The 16,102-nt window shown below is 40.2% G+C and overlaps 1 protein-coding gene across 3 annotated transcripts in view; it reads left to right on the forward strand.

Annotated features, from left to right (window-relative positions):
- The window catches only part of ZSWIM6 (zinc finger SWIM-type containing 6), a 163,929-nt gene that overhangs the window by 133,472 nt on the left and 14,355 nt on the right, over positions 1-16,102 (forward strand). For all 3 annotated transcript variants that reach the window (XM_050946872.1, XM_050946873.1, XM_050946874.1), the window contains exons 8-10: positions 1,555-1,701; positions 4,618-4,878; positions 10,019-10,154. In XM_050946872.1, coding sequence (XP_050802829.1) covers positions 1,555-1,701; positions 4,618-4,878; positions 10,019-10,154 — 544 coding nt within the window. The remainder of the gene's footprint in view (positions 1-1,554; positions 1,702-4,617; positions 4,879-10,018; positions 10,155-16,102) is intronic.

The following is a 16,102-nucleotide window of genomic DNA, read 5'->3' on the forward strand; positions in this document are numbered from 1 at the left end:
AACAGAATAATTACTTCTCATGTCTTGCTTACAACACTGCTGCTGATACATCCCACATGAGTAGAGTTAAATATCTGGATATGTGATTGGAGGATTGAAGCCGTTGTTTGTTGTGACACTGCAAGTGAAGATCATAAACAGACAAATAGATATATTCAAGTACTAGGGTGTCATTCAGAAGGCAGAGGTTACTCATGCTGGCATGTAGAAGGCTTGATTCTACATGCCAGCAGTAATCTTTTTTTGGTTTTTAATCTTTATTTTCACACAGACTACTTGTTGGTGGAACAATTGTTTTATTTTCTTAATATGTTATTGATTACAATAAACATGTCATTTGAGTCCCAAAAGAAGTCCTCCTAGTAATGTTTCAGCTTGAAAATTTTAATTTCTATGCTGTAGCTGTGCTGCTTGAATAGCTCCACATATCAGATAAGTAAGAACCAATCTTTCCAGTATTCTAAAGCTTGATGATGTGTATTAAGCATGATCAATCTTAGAGATGACACTTTTCCTGTGAAATGGGACAGGAGGAGTTGTATCTGCAAGGGTATTTGGAGTGGAGAAATAGAGCACAATTATTGCACTCAGTGGGTTTTTTATGCAGTTACGTTTTTTTACCAATATGGCCTTTAATCTCACATATTTACACAGTACATACATGTCCAGGGGAAATGTAAGTTTAGAATTGCAGTCAAAAGGAAGCTACTGTCATGGGAATGTCTGCTCGTAGAAAAGGAATTTGAGGACCCTATAACCTCTATTACCAGAGCTGTACTTCCTTCAATTCACTGTGCTAAACAATAATTTTTTTCATGCTCTGATTGATTGATAGTTGACAGCTATGAAACGAAGTATCCATGGAGGAATTTGTTGCCTTGAATTTAAGAATGACAAGAAACCACACTTTGTCAATTTAAAGGGCAGTTTTTTCTTGTATACAATACCTCATTTAAACCCTTGACTCTGTTTTTTAAAAGAAGCTGTCATCCTGAGTTTATTACTTTAATAAATATTTAGATGCAAGATAAGCTCATATTTTATTTATGAAAATGGAACACTTTAGAGTATTTTTATTAGTTCTCTCAACTCTATCAGATTCACTTGGAATATAAAAATGGTGCTGCAGTGTTTCTGGATGAGGAAACTGAAATTGCCATTTATCTTACAGAAGTGTTTCCTCTTTACTGTAATTTTTCAGCAAAGATGCTTCTCTCCCCACTTCCCCCACCCAGGGGACTACCTGGCTAGCAAATAACAGTTTTCAAAAAGACACTAGGGTTGGAATTTCTGACCCATGGTGCAACTCTCTGGAGCACGTGGAAAGTAGAGCTGTGAGAGAGCTTCGTTCATTTTCCTTACATGTTTGAGGGACAGCAACTAAGTAATATTTATTACTAAAAATAAGAAAAGTATTACTCTGTTTATTTCTAAACACAAACTACTGTGCATTCTATGGATGTTGGACAGAGTGCCTAGGATAAGGTCTTGTTTTTAGTGTAAATTATTAAAACTCACCTATCATTTTATATTTATCTAATTTTCCTGATGTAGAACTTCTCCACAAAGGAGTAACCTCAATAACTAATCTTGAAGGCTGGGTGGGGCACCCATTGGATCCAGTTGGCACCCTCTTCAGTAGCCTTATGGAAGCCTGCAGGGTGGATGATGAAACCTTCCATGGCTTTTCAGACTTCACAGGTAAAACTGTTTCTAGTTTTATCTTATTTGTTTCTTGAGAAATTTTGAGCATTTTAATACTTTTCCTCTTCAAATTAACTTTAAGGAAACATTTGCTTCGGAGCAGAGCATTCCCTGTGAAAACATGGGAGGCAGTGCTTGAAGTAAATATTTAATTAACTTTAACTGAAAACAACTTTAAACATTGCTGATAATTATTTCAAGCTTGAAGAATGCCTGTCTTTTATGCTGGAAATATCTATTTAACAAAACTTGTCTTCCTGCTTTGGATAAGTAAGTACTAGATCCTAGTTCTAAGAAATTACTGGAAAAATCTAAAAATGATGGTATACCTAGTGTAATGCATGTTGTTTTACAAGGTAATCTTATAGAACTAACATATAATGAGTTATATTAGCAGTAGAAATGGGGGAAAAAATTTTTGGCAAATACTAAATTTGCAGAAAAAAATGCATTTTTCTGTGCACATGGATTTGGGTTGAATTTCGCAAATAGTTTTGGCCAAAAAAAAAACTCCAAAAAATTTTTTCAGAAAGGTTGATTGTGTTTCATTTTACACTTTGAAGATCAAGAGTTTAAACATTTCATTTTGAATCAACATTTCTGAAACAATTTTGTTTTTTCATTTGGGTGAGAAGTCTAAAAACAGTTTTAGGTTAAAAACTAAACCAATATTTGTGTGTGGATTTTTCAATTGAGCTACTTTTTCTTCAGTAAACTTCTAATCCTGCACTATCTACTTCTGGAAAAACTTTTTAAATTTAGAAAGGTAAAAATACAGCAAATATGTTTAACAACAAATTATTTGCATGGTATGCTTTCTAGTAAAAATGGTCTCCCAAGAGCAGTATCCCTTCTCATTGCTACAGTTGTCTTTCCTATAGCTATTTGTCAAAAACTATTTTGTGTCTGATTTAGTTTGTAAGCTCTTTGGGGTAGGGACCATATTTTGTAATATGGTGTATCTATGAAGCGCCATGCAAGTCTTTGGTGCTATATAAAAAAACACCAAGCATGCTATAATATGAGAATGAAACATTAAACAACTTTACACAAACATAATAATGCATTTATTTATAACTTTGTTCAATACTGAAATTTTGTATGTTACCCTTACTAAGGAACAAGTTGTGTTTAAAGACATTCAGATGATATTTACCATATCATAAATAATTGTTACATTTTAAAAAATTTATAAATATCTTCATCAATGATTTAGATACTGGCATAGAGAGTACACTTATAAAGTTTTTGCGGATGATACCAAGCTGGGAGGAGTTGCACATACTTTGGAGATAGGATTAAAATTCAAAATGTACTGGAGAAATGGTCTGAAGTAAATAGGATGAAATTCAATAAGGACAAATGCAAAGCACTCCACTTAGGAAGGAATAATCAGTTACACATATACGAAATGGAAAATGACTGCCTAGAAGGAGTACTGCAGAAAAGGATCTGGGGATTATAGTGGATCACAAGCTAAATATGAGTCAACAGTGTAACACTGTTGTATAAAAAACAAACATCATTCTGGGATGCATTAGCAGGAGTGTTGTAAGCAAGACACAGGAAGTAATTTTTCCATTCTACTCCACACTGATGAGGCCTCAACTGGAGTATTATGTCCAGTTCTGGGCACCACATTTCAGAAAAGATGTGGACAAATTGGAGAGCATCCAGAGAAGAGCAACAAAAATGATTAAAGGTCCAGAAAACATGACCTGTGAGGGAAGATTGAAAAAATTGGGTTTGTTTAGTCTGGAAAAGAGAAATCAGAGAGGGGACGTAACAGTTTTCAAGTACATAAAAGGTTGTTATAAAGAGGAAGGAGAAGAATTGTTCTTCTTACCCTCTGAGGATAGGACAAGAATCAATGGGCTTAAACTGCAGGAAGGGCAGTTTAGGTTGGACATTAGGTTGGACATTAGGAAAAACTTCCTAACTGTCAGGGTGGTTAAGCACTGGACTAAATTGCCTAGGGAGATTGTGGAATCTCGGGAGATTTTTAAGAGCAGGTTAGACAAATACCTGTCAGGAATGGTCTAGATAATACTTAGTCCTGCAGTGAGTGCAGAGGACTTAGAGTGACCAGATAGCAAGTGTGAAAAATCAGGACACAGGGTCGGGGGTAATAGGAGCCCATATTTAAAAAAAAAAAAAAAGCCCAAATATCAGGACTGTCCCTATAAAATCGGGACATCTGGTCATCCTAAGGGGACTGGACTAGATGACCTTTTGAGGTCCCTTCCAGTGCTGTGATTCTATGACTCGCAAACAGATGGATGGTCAAAAAATCATTGACTGTGATCGTGCTAATGGATTTGCAGGGACAGACCCTACATGGATTCCTGCTAACTTCAGTGGAAATCTGTGAAGATGTAAGGGTCCTCTCCTTACCAGCCCTTTGCAGGATCAGGGCTTGGGTAGTTACTGAATGAGGTGAAAACAAAGACATTCAAAGTGCAAGCTGATATTTCTGCCCTATGAACACAAAGTTGGGACAGTTGCTATTTTTCATAATCGCTATCATTTGAGTATGAAATCTCTCATTCTTACCTGAGTTTCCTGGCTTTTAGTTACTGCAACCTTAATGTGTTTTCTGTCTAGACGTGTGGCTCTATTTTTCAATGACAGTTGCATGCATTTCTGTCCTAAAGAATTGAATGGAAGTCCCTATTGATTTACAATAGGGCAGTATTCTTTTATCTTAACCTTTAAAAAGATGTTTGAAAACAGATTGTTACCAAAACTGAAGAGTGATTTTTAGTGGCATCTTTCAAAGTTAATACAGTAATTCACTTTTTAAAAATAATTAATTAAAATAACAGATAAAAGAAATATTTGAATGTGAGATTGCAAACCAATTATTGATGAAAATTGTTTGTGATGTATTATTTGTTTTGTAACCCTTTACAGAGAACATGGGGCAGTGCAAATCTCTGGAGTACCAGCACCTGCCTTCACACAAATTCTTAGAAGAAGGGGAATCTTACCTTACACTAGCTGTGGAAGTAGCATTGATAGGTCTGGGGCAGCAGCGAATAATGCCAGATGGCTTGTATGCACAAGAGAAAGTTTGTCGAAATGAGGAGCAGCTCATTTCTAAGCTACAGGAAATTGAATTGGATGATACACTGGTGAAGATCTTTCGAAAGCAAGCAGTCTTCCTATTAGAAGGTATCTTGAAATAGATGTTCAACTTTTGTCATTAAAAAAAAAAAGTATTCCTGTGGGAGTTGACTTGTTTACTAATTTTAAGATTTTTTTTTAGAAGTATAATCACTCCAGTTAAAGATCTTTCAGGTCTCTAATCATGCAATATTTTGAAGTACATTAGAATTTATCATTGGAAAGATAAAGCATCTTGCTGACCTATGGTCCCTTGCTTTTCATTTTTATTGTATTTATGCTTCAAATTAAATTTTAAGTTATTCATAGTTTTGGTGTCCTAATGATTCAGTTCAGGCTCACAATTGATAAATAATGGTATCAATTGTTCTCTGGTAGCAAGATTCTAAATATGTCACTTGCGGTCTGACAAAATACTGATAGCCTCGTAAATGAACAAGGGTTTTATCGTTGTCCAAGACTAAATAGCTCAAAAGTTTCATTTGAGACCATTGGTGCAGAAACTGAATATTGCACATTGTGGATATAGTGCCTAGTCAAACACAAAAAGTGTTAGTATTTAGGGCTTGATTTTGAAAAATAACCTCTGATTTTTTTGCGACTGAAATTTTGTGGAGAACCGGCCACTGAGCCGGGGAGCAGGCGGTGCCGGGATGGGGCAGGGGCAGATACCTGTCAGTCTCCAGCACTCGGGCCATGCAAGCAGCCTCTTCACCTCGAAGTCTCCCCTGCTTGCCCGGGGGCCACTCCTCCTCTCAAGCTCCCCAGCTGCTGCCACTGCTGCCACCCGGGAGGATGCAGGCGGGAGCGCTGCTGCAGAGGAGAGACACAAGGGTCCGAGCTCAGCTGGGGCCCCGCACTTGCCAGCTGAGAGCAGCAGGAACCAGGCACCTCTCTGGGGGAGCTGGGCAGCCTGAGCTCAGCGCAGTGGCAGCCTCTGCGGCAGCAGGGACATGCAGGGAGCGTAGCCCGCCATGGGGCAGGAGAGGCTGCGCTGCTCCTGCTGTTTCTTGCTTACAGCCATCCTTCTCCTGCACCTGGGAGCTGCGGAACCCGAGTGCGGTGAGGGGAAGCTGGGAGGCGCGCCTGCCCAGGCTGCGGCCTGGTGCCACCTCCCCACCCCACCCCGGGGACTCCTGCAGCGGACGCATGCGAGCGGCAGCCCCTGTGCCCCCCCCCCCACCTCCCCCTCGCTGCGCTCGGGTTCTGCAGCTCCCGAGAGAGTGAGCCGCCACTGCCACTGCCCCTCCCAGAGCAGGCTCAGGGCCCTGTGCCCCGGCAGCGGCGGCTCACATTCCCGGGAGCCACAGAGCCCGAGTGCGACGAGGGGAGAGCTGGGGAGTGCACAGGGGCTGCCGCCCACATGCTGCAGCCTGCAGGAGCCCTGGGGGGTTGGGTGCAGGGTCACAGCCTGGGCAGGAGAGGCAGGAAGTCTGGCTACTCCCTGCTAGTGGCTCTGCCGCCTTTGCATGGCTGCTGCCCCCTCTGTGCCTCGCCGGCTCCTCCATGGCTGGGGCTCGCCACCCCCATACGCTGACACTTTGGCTCTCTGGTCCTCCTGAAGGCGGCTCCTCCCTGCTGAGCCAGGACACTGCTTTTTGGCGCCCCCAACTACTTGGCACCCTAGGCGACCGCCTAGTGGTTGCACCAGCCGTGCTAGCTACCTGTGCTGAGGCAGGACCAAGTAATCCTAAACTATCCCTGACCGATGTTTGTCCAACCTGTTGTTAAAAACCTGATGGGTATTCCACAGCCTTCCTTGGAAGCGTATTCCAGCACTTAATCACCCTTAGCCCTGGTCTATACTGGGGGAGAGGCTGATCTAAGTTACGCAACTTCAGCTATGTGAATAACGTAGCTGAAGTCAACGTACTTAGATGGACTTACCACGGTGTCTTCACCGCTGCGAATCGACTGCTGCCACTGCCCCGTCGACTCTGCTTGTGCCTCTCACGGTGCTGGAGTACAGAAGTCAACGGCAGAGTGCTCGGGGGTTGATGTATGGAGTCTAGACTAGATGCCATAAATCGATCCCTGTTGGATCGATCGTTACGCGCCGATCCAGCGGGTAGTGAAGACATACCCTTATAGTTAGAAAGTTTTTCCTAGTATCTAACCCTAATCTCCCTTGCTGCACATCAAGCCCATTACTTCTTGTCCTGCCTTCAGTGGACATGATGGAGAACAACTGATCAGCACTTTTTATAACAGACCTTAACATATTTGAAGTCTATTATCAGGTCTCCCCTCAGTCTTCTTTTCTCAAGACTAAATATGCCAAGTTTTTTAACCTTTCCTCGTAGGTCGGGTTTTCTAAACCTTTTATCATTTTTGTTGCTCTCCTCTGGGCTCTCTCCAACTTGTCCACATGTTTCCTAAATTGTGCTGCCCAGAACTGGGCACAGTACTCCAGCTAAGGTTTCACCAGTGCCAAACACAGCAGGACAATTGCCTCCCATATCTTACAGACAACGCTCCTGTTAATATTTCCCAGACTGACTGGCCTTTTTGCAACTGCATCGCAGCATTGACTCATTCAATTAATTATGATCCACTGTAATCCCCAGACCCTCTTCAGCAGGACTACCACCGACCTCCTTATTCCCCATTCTGTGGTTGTGCAATTGATTTTTTTCTAAGCATAAATTACTACACTTATCTTTATTGAATTTTATCTTGTTGATTTCAGATCAGTTCTCCATTTTGAATTCTAATTCTGTCCTCCAAAGTAGTGGCAACCCCTCCCAGATGGGTGTCATCTGCAGATTTTGTAAGCCTAGTCTCTGCTCCATTATCCAAGTAATTAATGAAAATATTGAATAATACTAGATCCAGGACTAACACCTGCAGAACCTCACTAGATCAGTGCTCCCAGTTTGGCAGCAAATCATTGATAAGTATTCTGAATATGATCTTTGAACCAGTTGTGCCCCCTTATAGTAATTTCATCTAGACTGCATTTCCTTTAGTTTGCGTATGAGGATGTCGTATAGGACTGTATCAAAAGCCTTTCTAAAATTTAGGTATCGTGTACTGCTTTCCCCCATCCACTAGAACAGTAATTCTGTCAAAGAAGGAAATTAGGTTGGTTTGGTATGACTTGTTTTAGACAAATCCATGCTGGCTATTCCTTATTACCCTATTATCCTAGGTGCTTACATATTGATTGTTGAATAATTGAAGCGTCGTAGGAGTGGTGTGAACATTCTGTGTTTGCATGAGGGTCCGGTGATTAAAGTTGAACAGAATTTTTTGGATGAAATTTTTTAACAGCAAAATGTAGATTTTAGTAGAAAACATTTTATGAATTTGTGTCTAATTGGTTGCATTGTTTTTTGTTAGACAATACCCTATACGTTTTGATAAATCTAAGCAGTCCCTGTGTTAATTTTTTTTTAATCAAAAGATTTCAGCTTCTCATTTGAATTTTAATTCAATTTTTAAAAAGGTTAAAAAAAAAAAACCCTCAGTGTGATGAAGTGTTTCATTTTGGTCAGCCCAAACTTTTTTGTTCAACCTGAAACACAATTTTTTTTTGATTTCTCGGTTTGTTTAGTAAACCAAAAGATCTGTTTGTTCTCATAGCTCTACTGGTGATGGCTATTGGGGGGGAAAGGCTGAGGGCTGAATATTTAAATCTGGGTGCTAAATTCACTGCCTCAGAGCAATGAGAAGCTTTTCATGCATACAGTAGGCAAGTATGTCTCCTGAAAAATACTTTGAATGAAAGATTACACATGAGAATCAGGAGGAATAGTGTATTGCTCTGGAGGTTGCACAACATCCCAGTCTCTGACAAGCCAGAAGAGCCAGAATTATTGCTGGCTGGTACTGGAATCCTCTCTCCCCTCCTCATCCCATATGGTGGTGGAACTGCAGGGCTACTGGCTGGCCCGTGGATGTAGTAACAGGAGGTCTGCCAGGATCTGGGGTAGACATGGTTCTGTACTTCCTGTACCACCTTCCCATAGCTTGGACTCTATGAACAGTGGCAGTACACTATTTACATAGTACTGGGACCTTTTGTGAAAGAATGGCTTCTCAAGCTTTCCCTGGTGTCTGTTACTCACTTCTGTGAATGAAAGGATAGGCTTTCAGATCATTGTTTCTTGTCATGATTAATGAGAGCAATAAGCAGGTGGTCATAGCAGGAAATCTGTAGAGGTTAAATGAGTAGCAATATGCTTGTCTAGTACACAGTTACAAGGAGTGGGTAAGGAGCTCTTGCATTGCTGTGTGCTGAGAAATCCTGACTGCAAAGATTTCAGTACATTCAAACAATTTAGGCACAACCAGTGTCAACAAATAAAGAAAAACTGCAGTGATTTAAGATTATAATCACATCAGTGGTGTTTAGTGCGTCTTTCTTCATAATTAGGTGTAACAAAAAGAGTTAGTAATGCAATATGAAGATGACCTTTTGCATGTTTAACATAGATTAATTCACACTGTATGTAGCTACCGTTTAAATGCATGGAAAAGCAGGAGACTAAAAGTTGTTGCAAGGTATATTCTATTTTAATTTTTTGCTTAATTTAATTGCAAGTCTTCAGTATGCTGAGGCTTCTGATTTTTATCATGAATCTTGTGATATTTGGCATAAGTCAATTGGAAACTGATCTTTTGGGGGCTCAATGTAAAATGTGTTCCAATCTCCTCTTGATGGTGCTTGAGAAGTATTAAAAGATGTTTAAACAAAATGTGAACAGTACCTTCTTCCTCTTGCTGACTGCCATTCTGATATTGGGGAGGCCCCATTCTCAGTGTGAAAAATGTACTTTTCTGTAAAATGGTTACTGCCTAAAGTAGCCTCACTTAAACTGAAGATTTTAATTATAAACTTTGGGAAAAGAATTTTAAATTCATCTATAAATTTAGAAGAGTTATGTAACCCATGGACTGTCTGAATCCTACAATAAGCCCAACAGGATGCCTCTTTTTATGTTTTTATTTAGCACTGACAATGCAGGAGTTTAAATCTGATCATTTGTAAGGCCCTCACCCTATCATGACTATTTGAATATTTTCTCTATGTGTTAGACATTTTTCTTTCTGAGCACATTAACAATTTATAATTTAAACACTTTTTGCACCTTAAAAAAAAATAGTGGTGTTTGTTTGACAATGTGTAAATTCTGTCATCCTCTCTCCCTCTCCCTCTCTCTCTCTTTCTCTCTCTCTCTCACAGCTGGCCCGTATAGTGGCTTAGGTGAAATCATCCATCGAGAGAGTGTTCCAATGCACACATTTGCCAAGTATCTCTTCACCTCTCTCCTACCTCATGATGCTGAATTGGCATACAAAACTGCACTGAGAGCCATGCGGTATGTATTCAGACCTCATCTAGAAAGAGAGAAACAAAAATCCAAGTCAGAAAAAATTGCTGTAAATTGAATAACCCCAAAGAAGGAAGGCTTGATTGAAGGCAGGGAGTCAGACCTGTGTTCTGTTACATGTTAATCTCTGTGCCTCAATTTCTTCATCTGTAAAAGCAATTAATATGTGCAGTTATTACCGCCTACCTCAGAGGTGTTGGGTAAAATCAGTTATTTGTAAATTGCATTGAAATCCCCACTCTTGTTGCAGTGTTGCAGACACAAAATCATCTTTAAAAAAATGACCACAGTGACTACTGCAATCATGCTCTCCCTCTTGTTAATCTGGATGCTGTGTGAAAGGGTCATGGCTCCAACAGCTCAAAGTTACTTTACCATTGAAGGTGGCAGGTCTCAGGACCTTCTTCTGTCTAGTCTGTTCTGCAGGACAGTTTATTCCCCAAACCCTTTATTATTTTACAAATTCACTTTATGGAGTTGATTTTAAAACACATTTTTTAAAATAACGGTCTCTGCTGCTGTGTAGTTCAGACCAGTTTTCTTTTTTTTTTTTTTTTTTTTTTGCTTCCTTACCAAGCAATCTTGTACAGATCCAGACAGAAGATAGGAATGAGATTGGAATTAAATTGGATGTCAGGCCGCTAAAAATATCTGAAGGACTGGTATCCAAGTTGCTCTCTGTATTTGGGAGAAAGGGCGTGCCTAAGGAAGTGCTCAGTTTGCATTGGCTTTACCTCTCAGGGCAGCTGTGAGTATGAATGGCTAAATTCATATTCTCCATTCTGAGTACAGTGAAGGCACTGGCCCCATCTGGATTACCATGGATCCAATACTACCTAGAAGTTCAAGGAACTGGCTACTAGATGTGAAACCTGTGAAGAAATTTAAGTACTGGTTCTTACATGTAGAATCTGTAAGGATACAATTCTCAGGTCATAAAGGTACAACTATAAAGGTTATGCTCCTGGTCTCTGGATCCAAGATAGTGAGAATTGGTTGCATCAAGTTGAAGGCCACAAAATCTGAAGGAGTAATAATGTGTCATTCCAGCAACATGCACAACTAGTCAAATATTTAGAGAGATTTGACAATAAATAATTGCTTGCTGAAACTAGTTCCAGAGCACACAAGAGAAGATACTCTTGATTTAGTCCCAAACAATACATATGAGTCGGTTCCAGAAGTAAAACAAAGCTGGAAGGCAAGCAAAAAAGTGTATCGGTGACAAGCTGCAATAATTTACTTTAGCCAAAAGGATGTTCTTCAAAATGTAGAAGTAGAAAGGAAAACGAACTAGGACAGGTAAGTCTAGGTTGGGGATTGGAAGGTCTCAGAAATTGCTGAACAAATTGCCAGACACAAACAGATTCATTCTTAATTGTCATTAAATTTCATTCTTCATTTGTAAGCCCTTCAGGGTAGGGACTGTCTCCTCTTGTTTGTACAATGCCTAGTACACTAGGGCCATGACTCTAATTGCGGGTCTCTGGATGTTACTACAACACAAACACTTTAATAGTAATCAGAAGTTTGAAGTCTGCAAAAGAACCACTAGGAATGTAATCGATCATAAGTTTTTTGTCTAGGTAAAGTACTCTGGTACTTCAATACTTTAAAAAAAAAAAAAAAAAACAGATTCTAGGGGGCAATATGATGGGATCCCAATGTGCCTGTCCTTTTTTGCTTCCACAGACTTCCTTTTAGTAGATACCACCGTGCAGCTTTTTTACAGTGTTTCACTCCACCACCTTTTAAACATACTAGTGCAGTTACGTATTTACATTCCCCCACTCTACTATCTCTCCTCCAGTGGGTAGAGGAAGGTGTCTCTTCCCAGAGAACTCCCTTTCATCAGGCCCTGTGAGCCATTTTAAATTTTCTTTTCCCCATCTCCTGCTTCTCCCCCCTTGAACTTTCTTCCTGTGCTCTTTATCCATGGGCTAATTAGGTCATTTATTATCCAGCCCCAGTCTAGTCTGGTAATGGTGAACTCCCCTCCTTAATCAGGGACTCTCTGGGACCTGATTGGTTAAACAGTGACCAGAGTGCTGGTTCAGTCGCTGATTCTCAGGCAGTAATGGTCTTTAATTTCCAGAGAACCTTACCAGGCTGTACCATGTTAACCAGTTAGTGCAGTTAAAGACAGACCTATAAAATTAAAATGAGCTCAGTTAAGAAGGGACAAGCCAGCAGAACTTTGCAAAAGAAAATCACTTTTTGTATTTGATTTCCTTGCAGCTGTCAAATAAATAGAAAAAAAGAACCCGTTGATATTAATATATTTGGACTATCAAAAAGTGTTTGACAGAGTCCCTCACAAGATGTTAACGAAGCTAAGTGGGCAAAAGATGAAATGTGAGACTTCTGCCATAAATTAGAAACTGGCTAAGAGAGAGAACTGAATATGATTAATTGGTCAGTTTTTAACATTAAATGAAGATAATAGTGGGATGCCCAAGAACTCATACTAGGATTGGTGCTTACCATATTTAACAATGATCTGGAGAAAGGGGCGAACTGTGAATTGGCAAGAATTGCAGATTACACAAATTTAGGTTAGAGAAGCCAGGAATGACAGGAGCTGTAGATAAACTCGATGGCTGCTTAACTCCTGACAAATGAAATCAGTGTATTAGAGTAACCATTTGAATTATTTATACCCAGTTCTGAGTTCTAAACTAAGGCCTGGTCTACATTAGAGTTAGGTTGATGTAAGCTGCCTTAATCATTGTAATTGTCAGTGTACACACCACAGCCTTGCTCCCACTGATGTAAGTGCTTTGCTACACTGACATCATAACTCCACCTCCACAAGAGATGTAGGCTTATGTGGGTGTAGTTACGGTAACAGTGTCTGTGTAGACACTGCATTACTTACATTGGCTTTTGGCTGTCATTCTTGTCAATTTCACAGCTCCGTGACAAGAAAGCCTGGTGCCAGTGATTGGCTCCAGCTAGATTCTGGCTGCCCCTCGTCCTGACTCCCCACTCTCAGCTGGGCTGCTGCCTGTGCTCCCCACTGGGAACCCTGCTGCCCCTAGACTCTCCGCTTCCAGCCTGGCTGCCTCCTGGGCTTCCCACTTCTAGCTCCCCTCTCAGGAAGGCGAGAAGCCCAGGCATCTGTCCCCTGCTCCTGGTGGGGAGCTGCACAGAGCTAAGAGCCCTGGCTTTCAGTCCCCACACTGCCCCTCTTCAGTCAGTTGAAGCGCTCCTGGTGAGGCCGTGCACCTCGGACAGAAGGAGGGTAGCGTGAAAGTCAGCCACCATAGTAATTACTGTTCATAGAGTAGACCTGCCCCAAGTATTTGCTGGAGGGGGGAATATGGATGCCTTTGTGCACCAATCAGTGAAATCTAACAATGTGCAATAGTAGTAGAAAACTAAACAAGCTGCTAGGCTATAGTAAGAAAGGGATAGAGTTTAATACTGAAAATATTATGTCGTTATTGTGTGAATCAGTGGTGAGTCCTTAGTTTGCATACTGCGTTCAGTTCTGGTCACAGCATTTAAAAATACTTGTGAGCGCTGCTGTATCCGCACGTGTGTGTGCATGTATTTGAGAATACACTCCTGAGTGTTTGACTCTACAACTCTTAAATATTTTTGGATGTAGTAGCTATATAGTTTGGAGATGAGATGGGATGTGGGGGAAGTGACCTGTCAGAGGTATATAAAATAGGAAATGGTTTACTCCCTAGTAAACAGAGAGCTCCTACTTTTATTTTATTTTATTTATTCTTAAATAGAGCAAAAGGCACACAAGGAAATTCAAAAGCATCAATTTAAAATAAGTAAAACAGGATACTTTTGTTTTTATACAATGCACAATTAATCTTATGGAGCTCATGGCCACAAGATATATTGAAATTAAGCTCTTTGCAAAATTCCAGAAAACCCTAGACGTTTTGTGTAAATTTTTTACATAGGTAAATTAATTATAATAAAATAAGAGAGATAAGCCCTCAAGTTTCTGAACATTAGGAATAGCCATACTAGGTCAGATCAATGGTCCGTCTGGATTAATATTTTTTTTTTCTGATGCTTCAGAGGGAAAAAACACAACAGGGCAGGTTTCAAGTGATCCGTCCACTGTCGTCCAGTCTCAGCTTCTGATAGTTGGGGTTTAGGGACACCTGGAGCATGAGGTTAACAGCCATTGATGAACCTATCCTCCATCTAATTTTTTTTTCTAACGCAATTATATTTTTGGCCTTCTGCATTTCCTGGCAACGAGTTGCACAGGTTGATTATGCATTGTGTGAAGAAGTACTTTCCTCTGTTTTAAACCTGCTTCCTATTAATTTCGTTGGGTGTCCCTTAGTTCTTGTGTTATGTGAATGGGTAAATAGTGCTTCTCTATTCACTTTCTCCACACCATTTGTGATTTTATACACCTGTCATGTCCCCTCTTAGTCATCTCTTTTAAGATGAGCAGTTTGTCTTCTTTTTAATCTCTCCTCAGATGGAAGCTGTTCCATACCCCTGATCATTCTTGTTGCTCTTTTCTGTACCTTTCCAATTCCTTTTTTTGAGATGAGGTGACCAGAACTGCACACAGTATTCAAGGTGTGGGCATACTATGGATTTCTTATAGTGGCATTATAATATTTACTGTCGTATTGTCTGTCCTTTTTCCTAAGAGTTCCTAACATAGTTAGCTTTTTTTGACTGATGCTGCACATTAAGCAGATATTTTCAGAGATCTATCCATAATGACTCCAAGATCTTTCTTGAATGTTAACAGCTAATTTAGATCCCGTCATTATGTATATATAGTTGGGGTTATGTTTTCTAATGTGCATTACTTATCAACATTGAATTTCACTTGCCGTTTTGTTGTCCAGTCATCCAGTTCTGTCAGAACCCTTTGTAACTCTTTTTGCAGTCAGCTTTGGTCTTAACTGTCTTGAGTAATTTTTTATCATCTCCAAATTTTGCCACCCCACTGTTCACCCTCTTTTCCAGGTCATTTATGAACATGTTGAACATCACAGGTCCAGTACAGATCCTGAGGGACACTGCTATTTACCTTTCTCCACTTCAAAAAGTGACCATTTACTCCTACCCTTTGTTTCCTATCTTTTAATCAGTTGTTGATTAATGAGTGGACCTTCCTTGTTATTCCATGACTGCTTATTTTGCTTAAGAGCCTTTAGTGTGGAACCTTGTCAAAGGCTTTCAGAAAAGTCCAAATATACTATATCAACTGGATCACCGTTGTCCATGTTCTTGTTAATGCGCTCAAAGATTTCTAATAGATTGGTGAGGCATGAGGCATTTACAAACGCCATGTTGACTCTTCCTCAACATATCATGTTTATCTGTCTGATCATTTTCTTTACTATGGTTTCAACCAATTTTCCTGGTACCGAAGCTAAGCTTACTGGCCTGTTAGTTGCCAGAATCATCTTTGGAGCCTTTTTAAAAAATAAGTGTTAAATTAAATCTGGTACAAAGTCTGATTTAAACGATAGGTTACATACCATAGTTAGTAGTTTTGCAGTTTCCTTCAGAACTCTTGGGTAAATACCATCTGGTCTTGCTGACTTATTACTGTTTGTTTATCTGGGCATAAATCAACCACTAATGGCCTAGGATTTAAGATGCCCCAAGAGAAAGTTTAGGAGACTAGACCACTTGGGTTGCAAGTCTGCTTCTGTTGCTGCTCTGTCACTTTGTACAGTGAGCTATCAAGCAGTGATTGCCAGGAATCGCTTTTACGCCTGAGGTTAAGTTGTTCCCTTCATGGACTCACTGCGTGATGAGAAAAGCAAAGAGCTAAAGCCCATCATGGAGGGCCAGAATATATCTCAACACAAGCGGAGTACAATGTATTCAACACTTCAGCAAGATCAGTGTCAACAGCTGTAACACATTATCTTTCTGAGTAAGGACCTTGGACTTTCCCCAGAAGCCCAAGTCATGGCTGAAAGCTT

The sequence above is a fragment of the Gopherus flavomarginatus genome, chromosome 3 (genome assembly GCF_025201925.1).
Source record: "Gopherus flavomarginatus isolate rGopFla2 chromosome 3, rGopFla2.mat.asm, whole genome shotgun sequence".
Lineage (NCBI taxonomy): Eukaryota > Metazoa > Chordata > Testudines > Testudinidae > Gopherus > Gopherus flavomarginatus.